Source organism: Panulirus ornatus, chromosome 10, assembly GCF_036320965.1.
Source record: "Panulirus ornatus isolate Po-2019 chromosome 10, ASM3632096v1, whole genome shotgun sequence".
In the NCBI taxonomy this organism is placed as follows: domain Eukaryota; kingdom Metazoa; phylum Arthropoda; class Malacostraca; order Decapoda; family Palinuridae; genus Panulirus; species Panulirus ornatus.
This window is the reverse complement of record NC_092233.1, coordinates 32,968,351-32,992,960: the sequence shown is the minus strand read 5'-3', so window position 1 is coordinate 32,992,960 and position 24,610 is coordinate 32,968,351. Positions and strand designations below refer to the sequence as shown.

The 24,610-nt window shown below is 43.0% G+C and overlaps 1 protein-coding gene across 1 annotated transcript in view; it reads right to left on the bottom strand.

The window, feature by feature from the left end:
- Positions 1-24,610, bottom strand: part of LOC139750623 (dynein axonemal heavy chain 7-like) — a 298,921-nt gene that overhangs the window by 59,938 nt on the left and 214,373 nt on the right. Inside the window, 8 exon segments of the mRNA XM_071665298.1 lie at positions 879-1,038; positions 1,872-2,063; positions 3,826-3,959; positions 4,435-4,588; positions 7,290-7,378; positions 8,191-8,330; positions 17,899-18,019; positions 21,336-21,556. Coding sequence (XP_071521399.1) covers positions 879-1,038; positions 1,872-2,063; positions 3,826-3,959; positions 4,435-4,588; positions 7,290-7,378; positions 8,191-8,330; positions 17,899-18,019; positions 21,336-21,556 — 1,211 coding nt within the window.

The window sequence follows — 24,610 nt, the reverse complement described above, 5'->3', positions numbered from 1 at the left end:
CTGAGGATGACTAAGACCACATATACCCTCACTACATACGCGACCTGTTGTTCATCTCCCACTGTTGTAGCCCCACTGTCTAGTTTATGTGTATTTTCTCTGTAATTTGATGCTTTCATGCATAGCAATAAATAAATCTCATCTTTTATCATTATAATTATCAATACTTTTATGATTATCGTATTATCAACTATCATTATTGTGATAATCATCATTATCATTCCTTCGATCTCTAATACTTGTAAATGTTTAGTTCTTAACAGCTGTTCACGCTGCCATCAGCAACACTATACGTTTCTAGATAAAATCTTCATCTACCTGGAACACCAACACAGTCTGACGAGTAATACCCAACATGGTTCTAGAAGGCGCAGATCATGCCTTACAAACCTCCTTGAACTTTAGAAATTATTCAATATTCACAACAAGACAATAGCAATAGATACTATATTTCTCGACTTCCAAAAAGCATTCGACAAAGACCCTAACGTTAAACTGATGCCTAAAGTCCGGGCCTTGGGGATTACTGGTCGCACAGAAGCCTGGTTATGTAGCAGGAGGCAAATAGTCGTAATGAATGGGGGAATCATCACCGTGGTCACCCGTTACTAGCGGAGTTCCCCAGGGATCCGTACTTGGGCCTATACTTTTCATCATTTATATCAACGACACTGATGTAGGGCCTTTACATTGCTATCCCTTTCTTCTACTGCTTCTAGTGTTGAGGCCAGACCACGTAGCTTAGACCTTGGGTCAGTGCGCTGTCTCTCAGTGTAGCTAAACCAACCTCCGGTTACTCTCTCTCCCTAACACCCCATCCCTCTACCCTCGCTGATGGTCCCTACACCAACCCACCCACCCCCCCTCCCTCAGCCAACCTTCTTTTCTGTTTCCTCAGCGATGGTCTGCTTCTCCTGGGTCTCCTTCACCAGCCTGTTGGCGTCGCTCAGGATGTTGATGGCCGTCTCGTCCTCCAGTATGCTGCCCTTGGAGGACGACAACGTTGATAGGATCCGGTCCTCGAGCTCCTTCAGGTTCCTGGAGGATGAAACAAGCCAAAGGTACAGGAGTTGTCGCTCATATCATACCGACGCCTACAGTCAAATGTTGAGTTTATTCTAATTTGTTTTCGTTATTTCTACAACACTGTGTAATCACCTCTCCTCACATACACTTAGGAAATGTAATCTAACCTGTCTGTTTATCATCTAATTATCATCTAAAATAATCTTAATTCATCCCGGTGTACCATTATCAAATTTCAACTCTTAATTAAAGCGACTCAAAAAGTTTAAGGAAAAAAGGCAATTTTAGTTACAATGTAAACATTAGAAGATCACTTCATTATCTCTACAGCTGGACCAGCAGGTGACCGCACGTGCGTCCTCCTAGTCAATCTTTCTTCACTCATCATCTCCATACATCCGAACCATTTCTTCACTCATCCTCTGCATACGTCCGAACCATTTCTTCACTCACCCTCTCCATACGTCCGAACCATTTCTTCACTCATCCTCTCCATACGTCCGAACCATTTCTTCAATCACCCTCTCCATGCGTCCGAACCATTTCATCACAATTTATTCAGATCTCTCGATCAGAACGCGCCTAATGGTGCAGATCATGAAGCTTGTTACACTAAGCCTAAAATGTAGAGAAATTTAGAGATCATGCGTCCAACCTCACACATTCATGAGCCGGGATCATGCGCATGAACCTCCCTCAAGCAGTGAATGGGACTTAAATGCGTATGAACCTTCCTGAAGCAGTGAGCGAGACTTCCTGAAGCAGTGAGTGGGACTTCCTCAAGCAGTGAGTGGGACTTCCTCAAGCAGTGAGTGGGACTTCCTCAAGCAGTGAGTGGGACTTACTTTTTATTCTGTGCGGTCTGAAGCATGAGGGTCACCCGCTCCTCCTCGAGTTCGGGCTTCTCGTGTGCGACGACGAGGGCGAGCAGCTGGTCCTCAAGGCCGGCTCCGGTGAGGGCGAAGTTCACGAGGGTGACCTTGACCGAGACCTCGGGCACGTAGTTAGGGTTGCTCAGTTTGGTCGTCAGGTACATCCTAAAGAGGCAGTTTGTTCGTAGACAGAGGGAGGATGTATTCTGAGGAAACAGTTTAACGTCATAATACAATATTATGTGCAGGACAGTTTGAGCTGACACCGAGACTATCTATTTGGAGGGCGAGCTCATCCTGGAAGTTGATACTGACTGGGTAGTGATAGCGGAGCGATTTATTCTAAACGTGGATTATGTAAACAGCGATTTACTTCAAGGGAATTTGTTCTAAGGTTTACTCATCATAATGTATTCTACTGTGATGGACCAGTGGGAGTGGCATGACGTATCCTGTGAATTGTGATCATCCACCTCGGATGGTTTACAGAGCGTCGGGAGGGACATGCTTAGTCAGGCGGTTTGTTGTGAGTGTGAGGCACTTTGTTGTGAGGGCAGTGTGGCAGTTCACGTACATCATGAGGCGTTCAGTCTGACCAACAAGTACTTTGTTCATGTTCAGCAGTGTAATGTTTGCTGGCTGATGGTGTACTGTGGAGACCGCGGATGAAACCTAATTGTTTTCTTTATAACAGTTTACTCTCAGTACGGCTGTTTACTCTGACTCTTGGGTAGTTTACTACGAGATTGTGTGTATGATGGTATGTAATTATGACAGTTTATCCTAGCATAATTCTACACTGTGAGGAAAGTGGTTTGTCCTGTAAACGAAGTAATCCATCCTGAGAATAATTCCTCTGTATCAGCTGTTTACTGTGTTAAATGTTGAGGCTTTGGTTTACACAGGAGGAGAGAAGGACATCATTCACCCATCATCATCATCCCCATCATGATGCACCGTGATTAATTCGTGATCATGTCAAAGTAACTTTTATCTGCCTGTGTCGTGAGGAGGCATAATATCGGAGCGGGCTCAGTGAAGTACATCCGGGTTCAAAAAGACAGTGTTTGCCATAGGAGAAATGGTCATATCTGAGAATGTTTTAGTATCGTGTTTAACATTATAATGTACAACAACCAACTGCTATAAATGATATGAATATTGGTCTCTTGAACAGGGTATCATTCAGTAACAGAATGGTGCTTAACCAGCTGACTGTTGTAATGTTGTGAGGACAATGTGTGTATTGTACGTGGCCTGAAATGTGGAAGATATATTGCGGGGTTGTGAGCACAATGTAAAGTGCTGTAAGTGATCTGAAATGTGATGGAAATGTTGTAAAGTTGTGAACACAACGTATGTGTTGTGGAGGACACGTTGTAAAGTTGACGAACATAATGTACGTACATGTTGTACGTGTCTTGACATGAGGTAATCGCCCTGTATCTAGTGTGTGAGAGAGGGACGCCTAACTTGCTATTATGGAGGACTGTCATCCAGGGAGGCGACCTTGCCCATGTTACAAGCGGGTTTACCTAGAGGTCAACTTATCGTCCCTTACATGAGGCCCGCAGCTCAAGCTGCTCTACCTTCACTGCAGATATCTCGACCCCAGGTGGGGATGGTGGTAGTGGTGGCTTCTCCCTCTATGGACGTCACTTACCCTTAATGGAGTTAGCCATACCCTTAGTGAACCTACCCTTAGTGAAAGGAACCTACTATATGTTCATGTGGTCCTACCCTTAGTGAAGGGAACCTATCCTATGTTCATGTGGTCCTACCCTAAGTGAAGGGAACCTCCCCTGTGTGGAAGAGGTCCTCCCCTGAGTGTGTGGTAACCCTCCGGTGTGAGAGCCCCCCCTGTTCTTCATGAGAGTGACCTGGTCTTCACCAGGGACGGTCCATCTCCACCTGGTGGATGGCTTACCTAAAATCGGCCGAGTACTCAATGGTGGCGTCACCCAGCTTGATACAGGTGGAGCCGCTCTGCTTGAAGGTTTGTTTGAGGAGGAGAGGCTCCAGGATGGGGTCCAGCTCCTCCCCGACGTTCTCCAGCAACACCTGCGCCACACATAAACACACCTCACACATCAACATCTCACATAAACACACCTCACACATCAACATCTCACATAAACACACCTCACACATCAACATCTCACATAAACACACCTCACACATCAACATCTCACATAAACACACCTCACACATCAACATCTCACATAGTAATAACCATCAACAACTTATTTGTTTCCAAGTAATGAAATGGTCTAATTTGGCCACCATCAGCAACACGGGTCCTTAAAAGCGATTTCTACAGATCAAACTTACTGAATATATCCACTCTCAGGCGACTGGTGCTTACATCACGCCCACACCAGCAGACTAAGCTAAGCACGTACACCTACACATCATCTAGCCATCAAAGGTAATGCACATGTCATAATGGTAAGTCATATTGCAAAAATGTGTCCTTACGATACAAGGCAGAGACACCGATGCCGACAGCTGGTCAAAGTGTCTGGCTGTTGCTCACCGGTTGGCCAAACTGTATACAGTTCTCTAAGGTGCGGATGAAGTCAGGGTCAGAGAGCTTGACCACCTGCAGGGAGTTGTCCTTCTCCATGTTGCGGATCCACTTGTTGGCCTGGCCCTGAGGGTCGATCAGCAGCGGCCATCGGGTTGTATTGCTGAATAAACATTGTTCATTATCGCCCAAACGTACGTGTCTGACCAGGACTGAACTTATTACTGACACTGTGTACCACTTTGTAAACTCCAAGTATGACAAAAAACTATATACTCATATCCATGCTCAAGGACATTCTAAAAGTCTACACAATGTTTATATATATATATATATATATATATATATATATATATATATATATATATATATATATATATATATATATATATATTTTCTTTCTTTCTTTCAAACTATTCGCCATTTCCCGCATTAGCGAGGTAGCGTTAAGAACAGAGGCCTGGGCCTTTGAGGGAATACCCTCACCTGGCCCAATTCTCTGTTCACTCTTTTGGAAAATTAAAAAAAATCAGGCCATCTCACACTTCATCAACCAGGCCAGCACAACGCACATACCACCAGGACATACAGCAAACCTGACCCACACTTCTCCCTACTGGTTACACACCTGATGACAAACATCAACCATCTCGGGCAGAACCACTCTCCAGCTACACAAATCAGAGAACAAATCAGAGAACAAATCAGAGAACAAATCAGAGAACAAGTCAGAGAACAAATCAGAGAACAAGTCAGAGAACAAATCAGTGAACAAATCAGTGAACAAATCAGAGAACAAGTCAGAGAACAAATCAGAGAACAAGTCAGAGAACAAATCAGAGAACAAGTCAGAGAACAAATCAGAGAACAAGTCAGAGAACAAGTCAGAGAACAAATCAGAGAACAAGTCAGAGAACAAGTCAGAGAACAAGTCAGAGAACAAATCAGAGAACAAATCAGAGAACAAGTCAGAGAACAAATCAGAGAACAATTCAGAGAACAAGTCAGAGAACAAATCAGAGAACAAGTCAGAGAACAAGTCAGAGAACAAATCAGAGAACAAATCAGAGAACAAGTCAGAGAACAAGTCAGAGAACAAATCAGAGAACAAATCAGAGAACAAATCAGAGAACAAGTCAGAGAACAAATCAGAGAACAAATCAGAGAACAAGTCAGAGAACAAATCAGAGAACAAGTCAGAGAACAAGTCAGAGAACAAATCAGAGAACAAATCAGAGAACAAATCAGAGAACAAGTCAGAGAACAAATCAGAGAACAAATCAGAGAACAAATCAGAGAACAAGTCAGAGAACAAATCAGAGAACAAATCAGAGAACAAGTCAGAGAACAAATCAGAGAACAAATCAGAGAACAAGTCAGAGAACAAGTCAGAGAACAAGTCAGAGAACAAATCAGAGAACAAGTCAGAGAACAAGTCAGAGAACAAGTCAGAGAACAAGTCAGAGAACAAGTCAGAGAACAAATCAGAGAACAAGTCAGAGAACAAGTCAGAGAACAAATCAGAGAACAAGTCAGAGAACAAGTCAGAGAACAAATCAGAGAACAAATCAGAGAACAAATCTAAATAACATCATCACTAACCTAATCACTGAAGATCATACTGGCTCTCCTTCCCTAACACAATGAACCACAAGACCCGTGGTAACCCACCTTGGTGCACAATGAACCACAAGACCCGTGGTAACCCACCTTGGTGCACAATGAACCACAAGACCCGTGGTAACCCACTTTGGTGCACAATGAACCACAAGACCCGTGGTAACCCACCTTGGTGCACAATGAACCACAAGACCCGTGGTAACCCACCTTGGTGCACAATGAACCACAAGACCCGTGGTAACCCACCTTGGTGCACAATGAACCACAAGACCCGTGGTAACCCACCTTGGTGCACAATGAACCACAAGACCCGTGGTAACCCACCTTGGTGCACAATGAACCACAAGACCCGTGGTAACCCACCTTGGTGCACAATGAACCACAAGACCCGTGGTAACCCACCTTGGTGCACAGTAAAGAAAAGCCATACTGACTGCATCATTACAGTTCTCACTCTTGAAGTACTCCTGACCCATTTTAATGACATCCCTTCTCTCAATGAACACAGACAGACACTAATGGAACATTACGCAAACATGAGCCACCAGCCGACCTCTCCCTTACGCAGGAAAATCATAAGAAACCTGCACAAAATCCCTCCAGATACAACCAGCAACCCTCTCGTCACTCCCACTCATACAAACAATACAATTGAAACCCTTGAAGAGCTCTACTGTCACAGGCCCTGACTACATTTCCAACTTTCACATAAACTTACTCGGCAGCAGCGCTAGCTAGACCCCCTCCCACCCAAACCATTCCATAACCAACCATCAGTCTTCAAGTAGAATTAGAAATACTCAACCTTGAGTCCCAATACAGCAACCTTTACTTACTGACCCCCACTCTCCCCCCCACCATAAGCAACAAAACACATAAACACTAAATAACCCAACAAGCGATAAACAACCGCCCTCCTAACTCAGTCTTAAACAATACACCCATCTGAAATCACACTCCCCAGACGAGGGCGGGTCACACTTTCCCATCTCTGCTCCGGAAATTATCCCACACAACATTACCACAAACACGGACTCATCACATCCCAGGATCCTTCATGTCCACGATGTAACCCACTCGCCGCTCAACTGCCCCGCCCTTCCCACATGCAGACACTTGACATCACTGCACTTACGACCTGGTTGACGTGAGCGCTGCAGGAGGGCCATCGAGATAAAAGTGATTCATGGCGTTGGGCGTACACACACACACACACACACACACACAACAGGACCTGGGTTTACCTGATGATGACGCCGTTGTCTATACTGAAGGGATCAGTGGGCAGGCCGTTGAGCGTCCAGTCACGGATGGTTAAGGGATCCCCGAGGACCTGGCGGGAGGACGTTATATTATAACTCTTGTAGACGACCGGCACACAACACTGAGGGGTTGTGGGCAAGGAACCAGCTATGAATGAAGGTTATTCCTCAGTAAGATAAAGAAGATCTGATGATCGTCTTGACCTTACTAGCACCAGTTGGAGATGATCAATACTTAATCCTCACCACAAGATTTAGTTATATATGATACTATACCGGGGCTATATGATGCTATACAGGGACTATATGATACTCTACAAAGGCTATATGATACTATACAGGGGCTATATGATACTATACAGGGACTATATGATACTATACAGGGGCTATATGATACTATACAGGGGCTATATGATACTATACAGGGACTATATGATACTATACAGGGACTATATGATACTATACAGGGGCTATATGATACTATACAAGGGCTATATGTTACTATACAGGGACTATATATGATACTATACAGGGGCTATATGATACTATACAGGGGCTATATGATACTATACCGGGGCTATATGATACTATACAGGGACTATATGATACTAGAGACTGACCGCAGTATCATACTTAACTACTGATGTTACAGAGGTGATGCTGGGCTTTATAGCAGTGACGCACCATAACCGTCCATGACATGGTGGATGTACAACTATGTAGGACCGAAGAAATGAAACCCGACCACCCAGCCCTAGAGTTTCTATGAGGGAAATGTACATTGTAAGTACAGCATAAAGGAACATGTAGGTCAGATGGATGTAGGGTCGTCCCACACGAGGAAGGTTCACCATTATGTTTACCATCCACCCGTACAACTGACCGAGGCCAGGACGAACTCCCCGGAGCAGGGGACGCCCCTCTCCCGGCACTCTTGCAGCCAGCGGACGGTCTGCTCCGCCCGGTACTCCGGCGTGAAGGCGCCCAGGTAGGCTATGACCCCGGCTGCCAGCAGCATGTCTCCTGCGTCAGGTAAGGACAAACTCAGCGTGAGCGTACTTACCACAACACTAGACTGAGACATGCAAGTATCGCGTCACGACATGGCCAAATTAAGCACGGGAGCTGGACTACGTGCACCACATAGGGTCACCCTCGGGGTCTGTGGACCAATCCTCTACTTATCTAGGGGTAGGAACGCTAGAACAGAACCAATCATTAATGTATGATAACTTACGATGATAATAATCAATGGTGTAAGTAGAAACATGAGCGACCACGACAAAGGTTAGCGACTTGAGCTGGATTTTTTCTTTTGATCTGCAGACTCTTCACAGAGGAGAGACACTACTGGTGTCTGCATGAGGCAGACTTTAACAACTCAGGCAACATAATTCTATTAATGGTGATAATGACAATTCTTCTTTACCATCGAATAAAATATGTTGTTATCATGGATGCTTTAAAACTAATTTTGATTTTCAGTAAACTACAGGTTAAGGAACCCTAATTCTAATAATAAAAATCTCTAAACTGTATGTAAATATACGGACCATCAATCGTGGTCATTAATAATAACTGGTGTGTCTAAGTATGTGTGGGTGTAACCAGAATGAGGAGAGAAAAGTAGTCTGTTGAAGGTTCCAGTCACGGACAAAAGCCCACATCAAGGCCGGACCTTAAGTGAAATATAGAATTATGAAACGGAAAAAGGAAAGAAGAGGGAAAGCATTTAAGAATATTTGAGAAAGTGAAAAAGCCTGTCTTATGAAATGTGCCAGGTCATAGTTATTGGAAGAGACATATGAAGGTAGAGAGTTCCAAAGCTGCGACGTGTAGGGAAACAAGCAGGTATCAAAACTGCCCATTCTTGAGTTGCCGATGGCCACACAGTAATCATGTGACGCAGCAGCTTGCTGAGTATTGCGTGGTGTAGCTAGTGGTGGGGGTACACAAGCAGCCAGCTCTGGGGAACAAAAACCGAGGTAATAATAGAAGAGGGAAAATGAACCAACATTTCGGCATAAGTCAAGGGGGTCAAGTTTGGAAGTTAGCCTGGGACAGTTAATAAGACGGACCGCTTTCGACTTAATTCTGTCAAGTAAGGATGCAGAGCTACAACCACCCCAGATGTGAGAGCAGTACTCCATACAAGGACGAATCAATCCTTTGTATAAATGGAGCAGCTGTACAAAAGAGAAGTTTTATCTAAACAGGACACCCAATTTCTTAGGGGCTGACTTAGCTATTCCTGTAATGTGGGATTTCCAAAAAAAGAGTGGACGTTACGGTAATACCAAGTATGCTCACTGTGTCAAGAGGTGGAATTAAGGAGCTCTCAAAGGAGAGACGAGAGCTGTGAGGTGCTTTTTGATAGAGAGATGGGTAGCATTTAACTTGACAATATTTGTCTACCTCACTGAGATATCCTGTCCAAGTCTAAATGTATTGAGGAAGCTGTGTCAAGCCGAGATGCAGACTGAGTGAAAGAAGAGGGAGCAGAAATGAAGGATGTGGATGAATGCAGTGTTGAGTTGTCAGCGAATGAGTGCACTGGAAATTATTACAGAAGAGGATATCGTTAAAAAAAAAAAAAAAAAAGTGTAGGGGACAGGACAGAACCTAGAGGGACACCACTGTCGACGGAGAAAAGGGGGAAGGCTAATCCAAATGCATGCAGAGATAGATCAGCCGGAGAGGAAGCTAGATATGAAGGAGTAAAGTGAGGGTGGGAAGCCAAAAAAGGGGAGATTAGAGATGAGACCCGGATGCCAAAGACTATTAAAAGCTTTGGATATGTCAAGGGCAACTACACATGACTCCCCAAAATCTTTCAGGGACTGTAACCAGACATTAGTAAGGTAGGAAAAAACATCAACAGTGGATCTCGCCTCACGAAAGCCATACTGGCGATCAGAGAGAAGACCGTGGGAGTTGAGAAATTCAAGGACTGGAAATGGCGGATGTAAAGCAATAGGATAATAGTTATATGGGTCAGAGCGGTCACCCTTCTTAGAGATGGAATGTATCAATGCATGCTTCCAAGGAGAAGGAAAATATTTGGTTTTTAAACTGAAACATAAGGGACGAGCAAACACAGGTACAAGTTCAGAGGCACATTCTTTCAGTACATGGGGATGGACGCCATCAGGACCATCAGCCTTGCTTGTGTCCAGAGAAAGAAGCACTTTTCGGACAGTCCGAAAAGAAAATACGAGGAAGGGGCACAGGATTAGTAAGAGGAGCATCAAGGGGGTGAAGGAATGTTAGTCATCCAAGGTGGAGTTAGAGGAGAAACGGGAACCAGAGAGAGTTGCTATGTCTATGGGAGAGACAGCTATAGTACTGTCAAAACGGAAAAGTGAACCAAAGGTACAGCGACATTTGTTAGAGACGGCCTTAGCTAAAGACTAAAAAGATCTATCAGTGTATGACGAGGAGAGGTTATCGCACTTTTTTTTAATAAAAGAACGCTTCGCCTCACGGATAACGTGCTTGCAGCGATTACGGGCAGTGATAAATGGTGAATGGAAGTCAGAGGAAAGAGAGCTTTTCCACGCCAGATGGGCCTGATCCCTTGCCTGAATGGCCTCAGAAGAGGAACGGTTGAACTATGGATTGGATGAAGAGGTCGTTTTGGAGGAAGAGGGAATAAATACTTCCATTCCGGCAACAATGACCTCTGCTGTGCGTTTGGCGGAGACTGAAGTATCACCACATACGAAACTGTAATTTACCCAAGGAAAGTCAGAAAAGAAGTTAAGTTACTCCAGTCAGCCTCGTTGAAGTGCCAGTATTTACGCTTAGAAAGGACTGCTGGAGGGGAGATGCCGTTAGCATAGATACATTTTGGAGTGTGATCAGATGAACCAATCTGAGACGAAACTGTCTATCTTCAACGAGTCTGACTGGAGTAACTTAACTTCTTTTCTGACTTTCCTTGGGTAAATTACTGTTTCTTATGTGGTGATACTTCAGTCTCCGCCAAACGCATATCACAGGCTATTCTTGCGGGAATGGAAGCATGGAAAGTGGTCACAGCGGCCAGGAATATGGGTAGGGTGGGAGATAATTTGCTCTACACCATTCAGAATGGAGAACGCAAGGGCTTCAATATTTCCACCATACGTATGGGAGAAATTCAACCATTCCCTATGGTGAACGTTGAAATCCCCGAGGTAGAGGATCTCGGCTTGCGGGTGAGAGGATGTCAGTCTCATGGCAGGAGTTTAGACAGTCGAAAAAGGATAAAAAAAAAATCTGTAGACCTAGGAAAGCAATATGCGAAACAGGAAAAGTGTGGAAGTAGATAGAAAGACCTTGAGCCAAATAACATCAAAGTTTGGATACTCAAGGTCCTTGAAACGTGCAACAGATGTGTTGAAGTTGGAGTAGACACAAACACTAGTGAGAACATCACTCGACAACTGTGTCTCAGAAGATAAAAGGAGAGGTATTAGACAGATGGTGTTCAACTGAGGATAGGTTACTAGAGAGACCATGAATGTTGGTATGGTGAATAGAAAATGAGGAAGGTCTAACAGAGGGAAAGGTCGTGGGAGGGGCCGGTACTACTACTGCCACAGTAGTACCATTGGCAGTAGAGTCAGGCAGAAACCCGGAGATTTCTAGCACTCCATGATGCCGGAGACTAGGTGCCAGAGATTTGATGGACTTTGTCATGATGATACTTATAAATGTTTGGTGGACACGAACTGACAAGAGTGCTGACGAGACAAAAAGTAATAATAAGCTAGGTTTGAGTAAGCGTATGGTGCCTGTACGAAGATGGCAGGACTAGCCCAGTCGTCTCGTTTTGATGAAAGTAAGACGAGCAATCCTGACATGGAGAGTGTAAGGATGGTTCCGGGCACCACTTTCATCCTCCTCAGTCAGGATGGTAGCACCTACCTGGGCGGTGGTGAGGACTGGCAGAATGCATGTATAGTGCCACTGGCTACTGATAAACGTGAGTATTCAAACTCCAGAGGTTTATGTAGGTCTAAGTGTACCTGGTAAGTTGTATGAGACGTTGGTCATTCAAAGAGTGAAGGCATGTACAAAGCATCAGACTGGGGAGGAGCAGTGTAGTTTCAGAAGTGATAGAGGATGTGTGGATCAGGTGTTTGCTTTGAAGAATGTATGTGAGGAATACTGAGAGAAACGAATGGATATGTATCTTATTTGAATCTGAAAAAGCACATGATAGGGTTGGTACACATGCTTTGTGGAAGCCCTTAAGAATATATGGTGTGGGAGGTAAGCTGCTAGAAGCAGAGAAGTTTTCATCAAGGATGTAAGGCATGAGTACGAGTAGGAAGAGAGGAGAGTGAGTGGTTCCAAGTGGAGGTTGGTTTGCGGCAAGAGTGTGTGATGTCACCATGGTTGTTTAATTTGTTTATGGATTAGGTGGTGAGGGAGGTAAATGCGTGAGTCTTGGAGATGGAGGAGTCTGTGGTCGGTAGGGGATGAGCAGGCCTGGGAAGTGAATCAGTTGTTGTCTGCCGATGATACAGCTCTGTTGGCTGATTTGAGTGTGAAACAGCAGAAGTTGGTAACAGACTTTGGAAGTATGTGTGAAAAGAGAAAGTTGACAGTAAATATGAATAAAAGCAACGTTATTAGGTTTAGTTGAGATGACGGACTGTTTAGTTGGGGTGTCTGAAGGATTAACAAAAAACTGGAAGTGAGCGCTTTTGATACGTGGGAGTGGACATAGCTACGAATGGAACCATGGAAGCGGAAGTGAGCCGTACGGCGGGTGAGGAGGCGAAAATTCTAGAAGTACTCCTGAATGTGAGAACAGACAGAACGTTATCTGGGAGGGCAAAAATGAGAACATCTGAGTGCATATTAATCCCAACATTATCAAACGGATGCGAGGCATGGGCTATAGATATGACGGTGCGGATGAGGGTAGATGTGTTGGAATTAAAATGCTTGAGGACAATATGCGGTGTGAGGTGGTTTGATCGAGTAAGTAATGAAAGGGTAAAAGAGAGGTGTGGTTATAAAGAGTGTGGTTGCGAGAGCAGAAGAGGGTGTGTTGAAATGGTTTGGACATGTGGAGAGAATGAGTGAGGAAATATTGACAAAGAGGATATATGTGTCAGAGGTGGAGGGAACAAGGAGAGGTGGGAGACCAAATTGGAGGTGGAAGGATGGAGCGAAAAAGATTTTGAGCGATCGGGGTCTAAAAATGCAGGAGGGTGAGAGGCGTGCAAGGAACAGAGTGAAATTGGAACGATGTGGCACACCGGGGTCGACGTGCTGTCAATGAACAGGTCATGTGAAGCGTCTTTGTAAACCATGGAAAGGTGTGTGGGGCCTGGATGTGGATAAGGAGCTGTGGTTTCTGTGCATTACACATGAAAGAGAATGGATAGGAGCGGATATGGCCTTTTTTCGTCTGCTCTTGGCACTACCTCGCTAATGAGGGAAACGGCGATTAGGTCTCGGATATATATATATATATTTTTGTTTATTCAACTTTGTCGCTGTCTCCCGCATTAGCGAGGTAGCGCAAGGAAACAGACGAAAGAATGGCCCAACCCACCCACATACAAATGTATCTACATACACGTCCACACATGCAAATATACATACCTATACATCTCAACGTATACATATATATACACACACAGACATGTACATAATTCATACTATCTGCCCTTATTCATTCCTATCGCCACCCCGCCACACATGAAATAATATATATATATATATATATATATATATATATATATATATATATATATATATATATATATATATATATATATATATATCTGTCTATGATCGGGGTCTCTCCAACACCAGTAATTTCTTACACATTCAATCTTCTTAACACCACACACTAGCCTCAAGCATTCAATTTCAAATACATCGAATCTCTTACTATTGTTTTATGACCTAAGCTAGACTCACACATACACAGCACTTCTGATCTCTCACCCATACTAGAACTCCAGACAACCCACTATACCATGGCTCTCTCTGGCTCTCACGCTTCCATTCTTTGACATGTCCGCTTCCAGGTAATTAAAACACTACACTTCCAGTTATTTCCAGTAAAACTTACACTTATACTCTCTCTCTCTCTCTCTCTATGTATATATATATATATATATATATATATATATATATATATATATATATATATATATATATATATATATATATATATATATTATTTTTATTTTTTTTATTATACTTTGTCGCTGTCTCCCGCGTTTGCGAGGTAGCGCAAGGAAACAGACGAAAGAAATGGCCCCCCCCCCCATACACATGTATATACATACGTCCACACACGCAAATATACATACCTACACAGCTTTCCATGGCTTACCCCAGACGCTTCACATGCCTTGATTCAATCCACTGACAGCACGTCAACCCCGGTATACCACATCGCTCCAATTCACTCTATTCCTTGCCCTCCTTTCACCCTCCTGCATGTTCAGGCCCCGATCACACAAAATCTTTTTCACTCCATCTTTCCACCTCCAATTTGGTCTCCCTCTTCTCCTTGCTCCCTCCACCTCCGACACATATATCCTCTTGGTCAATCTTTCCTCACTCATCCTCTCCATGTGCCCAAACCACTTCAAAACACCCTCTTCTGCTCTCTCAACCACGCTCTTTTTATTTCCACACATCTCTCTTACCCTTACGTTACTCACTCGATCAAACCACCTCACACCACACATTGTCCTCAAACATCTCATTTCCAGCACATCCATCCTCCTGCGCACAACTCTATCCATAGCCCACGCCTCGCAACCATACAACATTGTTGGAACAACTATTCCTTCAAACATACCCATTTTTGCTTTCCGAGATAATGTTCTCGACTTCCACACATTCTTCAAGGCCCCCAGAATTTTCGCCCCCTCCCCCACCCTATGATCCACTTCCGCTTCCATGGTTCCATCCGCTGCCAGATCCACTCCCAGATATCTAAAACACTTCACTTCCTCCAGTTTTTCTCCATTCAAACTCACCTCCCAATTGACTTGACCCTCAACCCTACTGTACCTAATAACCTTGCTCTTATTCACATTTACTCTTAACTTTCTTCTTCCACACACTTTACCAAACTCAGTCACCAGCTTCTGCAGTTTCTCACATGAATCAGCCACCAGCGCTGTATCGTCAGCGAACAACAACTGACTCACTTCCCAAGCTCTCTCATCCCCAACAGACTTCATACTTGCCCCTCTTTCCAAAACTCTTGCATTTACCTCCCTAACAACCCCATCCATAAACAAATTAAACAACCATGGAGACATCACACACCCCTGCCGCAAACCTACATTCACTGAGAACCAATCACTTTCCTCTCTTCCTACACGTACACATGCCTTACATCCTCGATAAAAACTTTTCACTGCTTCTAACAACTTTCCTCCCACACCATATATTCTTAATACCTTCCACAGAGCATCTCTATCAACTCTATCATATGCCTTCTCCAGATCCATAAATGCTACATACAAATCCATTTGCTTATATATATATATATATATATATATATATATATATATATATATATATATATATATATATATATATATATTATCCCTGGGGATAGGGAAGAAAGAATACTTCCCACGTATTCCCTGCGTGTCGTAAAAGGCGACGAAAAGGGAAGGGAGCAGGTGCTGGAAATCCTCCCCTCTCATTATTGATTTTCCAAAGGAAGGAACAGAGAGGGGGGCCAAGTGGGGATTTTCCTCAAAGGCTCAGTCCCCTGTTCCTAAAGCTACCTCGCTAATGCGGGAAATGGCGAATACTATGAAAAAAAAAAAAAAAAAAAAAAAAATATATATATATATATATATATATATATATATATATATATATATATATATATATATATATATATATATATATGTCCCGCTAAACCTCCTTTCACACACTCTCCAAGCCCAATCAACAGCTTCTACAGTTTCTTACTTTAATATGTCACCAAAACAGTTACCTGCACAAACAGCAGCCAACTCACTTCCCAGGGCCTCCATCTCTACCATACTGTAGACCCGCCTCTGTTTTAAAGACCCTTGCATATACTTTCTGCACCACCAACTATAAAGAGATTAAACGGCCATGATGACACAACAAATTCATGATTCACTTTCACCAAGAACCCCTCACTCACTCCATTCTTGAAGAACGAGGAGAAACTCCTCACCTCTTGGTGAAGGAGAGTATAAAAGTTTATAGTGGTTAAAGGATTGAGGAAAATGGAAAATAGGCCGTAAAAGTGAGTGAACTTGGAAAAGAAACGTGTCTGCAGAGATACCAAGAAATATTGGGTGAAGAACTGCACAAGTTGAGAGTAAACGAAACTTGGGTAGTGGGTGAAGGGTGGAAAGGGTGGAAAGTATTTAAGTGAATATTACTTACACATTCAGGTGAAAAGTGTGACATGCAGATGGTGAGATGTGGAAATTTGAGGAACGACAGCGAGAGGTGGAATGAGAAAGTTAAGTAACTAGTGAGTAGTTAGTGAAAAATATAAAGCGGATGCGATATCGGCACGGAGGAAGTGCAAGTGATTGGGAGATGTACAAGAGACAGCCGCGTGAGGTCAAAAGGAAGGTACAGGGCTTGAAAGACGACGAAAAATGAGAATTGGAGTAAGAGAGTATAGACTAACTTCTGGGATAATAAGAAAACATTTCAGACGCAGGTGATTAGTATGAGGAAGACAAGGGAACAAACGGTAGCATAAGCGAGGGGAGCAAATTAGGAGATAACAGACCAAGAGTTAAGGAGATGGAATGAGTATACTGAAGGTCTGTCGAATGTGTTGGTGGCAGACGTGGGGTGCTAGTGATGTGCAAGTGTACGGAGCAGGAGAACCATGATAAGTGGTTTGGTTAGTATAGAAAAAGGTGGTGATGTCTTGCGTCAGATGAAGTATGGCAAAGCGGATGGAATGAATAGGATTACAGTTGATTTCTAAAGAAGGTGGGTGACAGCGATGTTGACTGGTGGTTAGTCAATGTATGCAAGGCTCAAGATGTGTGGCAGAGTGGTGGTTGACAGGGTGGTGGCATGTGTCCTCTTCCTATGCTCAAGCTGAGGACGTGGGTGCAGTCGGCAAGTACCAGGAACAAGTATGCTGGAAACTGAAAGGTTGTGAACTATGCCTGGCCAAGATGAAGCCAGAAAATGCTCTAGTGGAGGTCCGTAGCGATTCTGACGTGAAAATCATTCGTCAGAGCTGGGGAAGGAGGGAGTAAAAGAGGCTTTGAGGCATCCTACTCTTAACTTCCAGGATGATGAAAAGCGTGCAGGAGATAGACTAAATTTATATGGTATACAGGGGGTGACGTGATGTAAGTGGGATGAACCAGGACATATGAAGTGGTCATGTCAAAACCAAAAGACAGCCAGTGGGGCTCAGATGTGGACGATGTGCTCTGGTTTTAAGACATTATACATAACAGATCGAGGGGTGGATGTCAGCAAACAGAATCGCTCACTAAGTCAGGAAATAGCGAACATCAACGTTTTTCTTGTGTGTGAGTAAAAAAGCCTGTAACATTTACATTATGGCCGAAGTTTATGAGAGGAGACTCACCTGTGAGGTAGATGTACACCTGCGCCAGGTGATGCGCATTGTCCGTCCAGCGGGTCTTCTCTCCACCCAGGGCGGCTAACAGCTGCTCTGCCCTGTCCTTCTTGATGCTGCATAGCTCCACCTGCAGAGCCATGCCCATTGATCGTTATCACACGTACTCGTCATCATCACATGTATGGCTAGCCTTACTGAACACACTGGGGCCAACCCTACTCATCATTATCATCTGTTGGACGCATCAACATTACTCAACACCAGTGACGGAGTTGATCTCGCTCACCAACATCAAAAGGGGAAACTTTATCCATCAGCATCCATATGGTCGACGTCATCCATCATCTGTACCTGCTAGGCTCCCACCCACCTGCTGAACACTCCATGTTCTTCATCATTTACCTTCATGACGGAGGAACATCTTTGATCACTAGAACGTGTGGGGCCACACTCAATGAACACGAGCTAGGCTTGCTACCTCACCATCATGTGTCAGCTAGGCTTGCTACCTCACCATCATGTGTCAGCTAGGCTTGCTACCTCACCATCATGTGTCAGCTAGGCTTGCTACCTCACCATCATGTGTCAGCTAGGCTTGCTACCTCACCATCATGTGTCAGCTAGGCTTGCTACCTCACCATCATGTGTCAGCTAGGCTTGCTACCTCACCATCATGTGTATTAATGTATGGTGGAGCAGAGTGTGATCATAGCTTTACTCACTCAACATTATGGGTCACTCCGTCATTAAGAGCACAGTCATTCCTCACATCACCAGCAAGGATAAACTTGCTCATCTCAATGTACAGACAACCTTGTCGGGTCACTAAACCTCATGCAACGCCCTCCACTTATCATAAGACCTGTGTAGACTATTGTACTTATCACTGACACCTTAGGATCAATGAGGCTAACATCTTCATCAGATCCTCCCACACACAACATTACTCATGGTCAGGACAGACAGAACCACCTGGACTCATAATACCTGCTGGGTCAGATGACTTAAAGGGCATCTTAACTCATCATCAGTAACTGTGGGTCATCCTAACTCATCATCGGTAACTGTGGGTCATCCTAACTCATCATCAGTAACTGTGGGTCATCCTAACTCATCATCAGTAACTGTGGGTCATCCTAACTCATCATCAGTAACTGTGGGTCATCCTAACTCATCATCAGTACCTGTGGGTCATCCTAACTCATCATCAGTAACTGTGGGTCATCCTAATGTTTTTTTCACGTAGGCACCAGTCATGGACAAAGGTCACTATTAAGGCCTTAATCAAAATACTGAGAGATTAGTGAAAGAAAAAAAGGAGAGATGGAAAGTGTGTTAAAAAGTCCTCAGTCGTACTAATTGGGAAAGACAAGAAGGCAGAAAGTTCCAAAGCTTCGACTTATTGAGAAAGAAACAAATATCAGAACGGCCCATCCTCGAGTTACCGACGTCCACACAGTAGTAATGTAATGCAGCAGTTTGCTGAGTATTGGGAGGTCTAGCCAGTGACGGGGGCACACAAGCAGCCAGCTCGCGGGGGTAAAAACCAATAGAAAAGGGATAGTGAATCAACATTGCGGCGTAGGGCAAGGGGGTCAAGTTTGGAAGTTAACCTGGGACAGTTTATAAAGCAGACAGCTTTCGACTCAACTATGTCAAGTAAGGATGCAGAGCTACAACCACCCCAGATGTGAGAGCAGTACTCCATACAAGGACGAATCAATCCCTTATATAAACAGAGCAACTGTTTAGAAGAAAAGCAAAGTTGACATCTAAAAAGGACTCCTAGTTTCTGCAATAACAATATTCCACAATTCTGGCCAAAAACATTTTTCCCCCGAGACCTTAACCACGACCCACTGGAACATCCTTGCCACTCTTATGTGGCTTGTGACTTGTGCCCTAACTCATCATCAGTGTCTATGCGTTATCTAACTCATCATCAGTATCTATGTGTCATCTAACTCATCATCAGTGTCTATATGTCATCTAACTCATCATCAGTGTCTATGTGTCATCTAACTCATCATCAGTGTCTATGTGTCATCTAACTCATCATCAGTGTCTATGTGTCCTCTAACTCATCATCAGTGTCTATGCGTCATTTAACTCATCATCAGTGTCTATGTGTCATCTAACTCATCATCAGTGTCTATGTGTCATCTAACTCATCATCAGTGTCTATGTGTCATCTAACTCATCATCAGTGTCTATGCGTCATCTAACTCATCATCAGTGTCTATGTGTCATCTAACTCATCATCAGTGTCTATGTGTCATCTAACTCATCATCAGTGTCTATGCGTCATCTAACTCATCATCAGTGTCTATGTGTCATCTAACTCATCATCAGTGTCTATGTGTCATCTAACTCATCATCAGTGTCTATGTGTCATCTAACTCATCATCAGTATCTATGTGTCATCTAACTCATCATCAGTGTCTATGTGTCATCTAACTCATCATCAGTGTCTATGCGTCATCTAACTCATCATCAGTGTCTATGTGTCATCTAACTCATCATCAGTGTCTATGTGTCATCTAACTCATCATCAGTGTCTATGTGTCATCTAACTCATCATCAGTGTCTGTGTCATCTAACTCATCATCAGTGTCTATGTGTCATCTAACTCATCATCAGTGTCTATGTGTCATCTAACTCATCATCAGTGTCTATGTGTCATCTAACTCATCATCAGTGTCTATGTGTCATCTAACTCATCATCAGTGTCTGCGTCATCTAACTCATCATCAGTGTCTATGTGTCATCTAACTCATCATCAGTGTCTATGTGTCATCTAACTCATCATCAGTGTCTATGTGTCATCTAACTCATCATCAGTATCTATGTGTCATCTAACTCATCATCAGTGTCTATGTGTCATCTAACTCATCATCAGTGTCTATGTGTCATCTAACTCATCATCAGTATCTATGTGTCATCTAACTCATCATCAGTGTCTATGTGTCATCTAACTCATCATCAGTGTCTGCGTCATCTAACTCATCATCAGTATCTATGTGTCATCTAACTCATCATCAGTATCTATGTGTCATCTAACTCATCATCAGTGTCTATGTGTCATCTAACTCACCATCAGTGGCTGGAGGGCCAGATCTACTCAGACCCTGTAGTGCCAGCACTCAACACGTCCAGTGTGAGGCCAACCCACTACACTGGTCACTGTTAATGAGTGGAACACACTCATGTTTACAAGATCCTGGATGGAGTTAAGAACGTTACAAACCTGATAACAAACTTTACCAGAACAATATCAAATCTTACTCTGTAACAGTTCAAGGTATAAAAAAGTACACTTTCCGAGTCTAGGCTTAAGCAAAACCTTGTACAAAGTATGTAATGATACCAATCATGTGTAGAGTTTTCAATATAAGAATATCAAAGATGATCCAAGTCTCATGACCTGTCATTGTAAGACTCACCGTCTGTTCCAGTTCCAGTTTCTCTTTCTTGACGGTGTCGAGCTCAGCCTGGAGGCCCGCCAGCTCCTCCTGGACCCCTCTCAGTGCCTCCTGTTTCTTACGTAGTTCGCCCATGAGGCCCTGGTACTGCTGGTCCGCCCGCTGCAGGGCTTCCCTCTTGGGTGCCACCTTGCGGTCCACCTCCTCATACCTCTCCATCGCCAGCACCCACTTGCATAAACCTGTCATTATATACATTCTCATTATAACCTGTCAGTACATACAGTCTCATTATAACCTGTCATTATATACAGTCTCATTATAACCTGTCAGTATATACAGTCTCATTATAACCTGTCAGTATATACAGTCTCATTATAACCTGTCAGTATATACAGTCTCATTATAACCTGTCAGTATATACAGTCTCATTATAACCTGTCAGTATATACAGTCTCATTATAACCTGTCAGTATATACAGTCTCATTATAACCTGTCAGTACATACAGTCTCATTATAACCTGTCATTATATACAGTCTCATTGTAACCTGTCAGTATATACAGTCTCATTATAACCTGTCAGTATATACAGTCTCATTATAACCTGTCATTATATACAGTCTCATTATAACCTGTCAGTATATACAGTCTCATTATAACCTGTCATTATATACAGTCTCATTATAACCTGTCAGTACATACAGTCTCATTATAACCTGTCAGTATATACAGTCTCATTATAACCTGTCAGTATATACAGTCTCATTATAACCTGTCAGTATATACAGTCTCATTATAACCTGTCAGTATATACAGTCTCATTATAACCTGTCAGTATATACAGTCTCATTATAACCTGTCAGTATATACAGTCTCATTATAACCTGTCAGTATATACAGTCTCATTATAACCTGTCAGTATATACAGTCTCATTATAACCTGTCAGTACATACAGTCTCATTATAACCTGTCAGTACATACAGTCTCATTATAACCTGTCAGTACATACAGTCTCATTATAACCTGTCAGTATATACAGTCTCATTATAACCTGTCATTATATACAGTCTCATTATAACCTGTCACTATATACAGTCTCATTATAACCTGTCAGTATATACAGTCTCATTATAACCTGTCAGTATATACAGTCTCATTATAACCTGTCAGTATATACAGTCTCATTATAACCTGTCAGTATATACAGTCTCATTATAACCTGTCAGTATATACAGTCTCATTATAACCTGTCAGTATATACAGTCTCATTATAACCTGTCAGTACATACAGTCTCATTATAACCTGTCAGTACATACAGTCTCATTATAACCTGTCAGTATATAAAGTCTCATTATAACCTGTCAATATGTACAGTCTCATTATAACCTGTCAATATGTACAGACTCGTAACCTGTCAGTATATACAGTCTCATTATAACCTGTCAATATGTACAGACTCGTAACCTGCCAGTATATACAGTCTCATTATAACCTGTCCGACTATACAGTCATTATAAACAGTCAGTATATACAGTCTCATTATAACATGTCAGTACATACAATCTCATTATAAACCTGATTGACGCTACTCTACAACTACACAACCTTGCAATCATGACGGACTGTGGGATTTATATATATATATATATATATATATATATATATATATATATATATATATATATATATATATAGTGATGAAGTGGGAAGGAGACGGAGTGAGTATTTTGAAGGTTTGCTGAATGTGTTTGATGACAGAGTGGCAGATATAGGGTGTTTTGGTCGGGGTGGTGTGCAAAGTGAGAGGGTCAGGTGGAATTGTTTGATAAACAGAGAAGAGCTAGTGAAAGCTTTGCGGAAGATGAAAGCCGGCAAGGCGGCGGGTTTGGATGGAATTGCAGTGGAATTTATCAAAAGAGGGGTGACCGTGTTGTTGATTGATTGGTAAGGATATTCAATGTATGTATGCATCGTGGTGAAGTGCCTGGGGATTGGCGGAATGCATGCATAGTGCCACTGTACAAAGGCAAAGAGGATGAAGGTGAGTGTTCAAACTGGAGAGGCATAAGTTTGTTGAGTATTCCTGGGAAATTATATGGAAGGTTATTGATTAAGAGAATAAAGGCATGTACAGAGCATCAGATTGGGGAAGAGCAGTGTGGTTTCAGAAGTGGTGGAGGATGTGTGGATCAGATGTTTGCTTTGAGGAATGTATGTGAGAAATACTTAGAAAAACAGATGGATTTCTATGTAGCCTTTATGGACCTAGAGAAAGCATATGATAGGGTTGATAGAAATGCCCTGTGGAAGGTTTTAAGAGTATATGGTGTGGGAGGCAAGTTGCTAGAAACAGTAAACTTTTTTTTTACCAAGGATATAAGGTATGTGTACGAGTAGGAAATGAAGAAAGTGATTGGTTCCCAGTTCATGTCGGTTTGCAGCAGGGATGCGTGATGTCTCTATGATTGTTTAATTTGTTTATGGATGGAGTGGTTAGAGAGATGAATGCGACTTTTGGAGAGAGAAAGGCAAGTATGCAGTCTGTTGTGGATGAGAGGGCTTGTGAAGTGAGTCAGTTGTTCGCTGATGATACAGCGCTGGTGGCTGATTCGGGTGAGAAACTGCAGAAGTTGGTGACTGAGTTTGGTCAAGTGTGTAAAAGAAGAAAGTTGAGAGTAAATGTGAAAAAGAGCAAGGTTATTAGGTTCAGTAGGGTTGAGGGTCAAGTAAACTGGGAGGGAAGTTTGAATGGAGAAAAACTGGAAGTGAAGCGTTTTAGATATCTGGAAGTGGACTTAGCAGCGGATGGAACCATAGAAGCGGAAGAGAGTCACAGGGTGGGGGAAGGGGCGAAAGTTCTGGGAGCGTTGAAGAATGTGTGGAAGGCGAGAACGTTATCTCGGAGAGCAAAAATGGGTATGTTTGAAGGAATAGTGGTACCAACAATGTTATATTGTTGCGAGGCATGGGGTATAGATAGGGCTGTGCGGAGGAGGGTGGATGTGTTGGAAATGAAATGTTTGAGGACAATATGTAGCGTGAGGTGGTTTGATCGAGTAAGTAATGAAAGTGTAAGGGAAATGTGTGGTAATAAAAAGAGTGTGGTTGAGAGAGCAGAAGAGGGTGTTTTGAAATGGTTTGGTCACATGGAAAGAATGAGTGAGGAAAGATTGACAAATTGGATATATGTGTCAGAGGTAGAGGGAAGTAGAAGCGGGAGACCAAACTGGAGGTGGAAGGATGGAGTGAAAAAGATTTACAGCGATCGGGGCCTGAACATACAGGAGGGTGA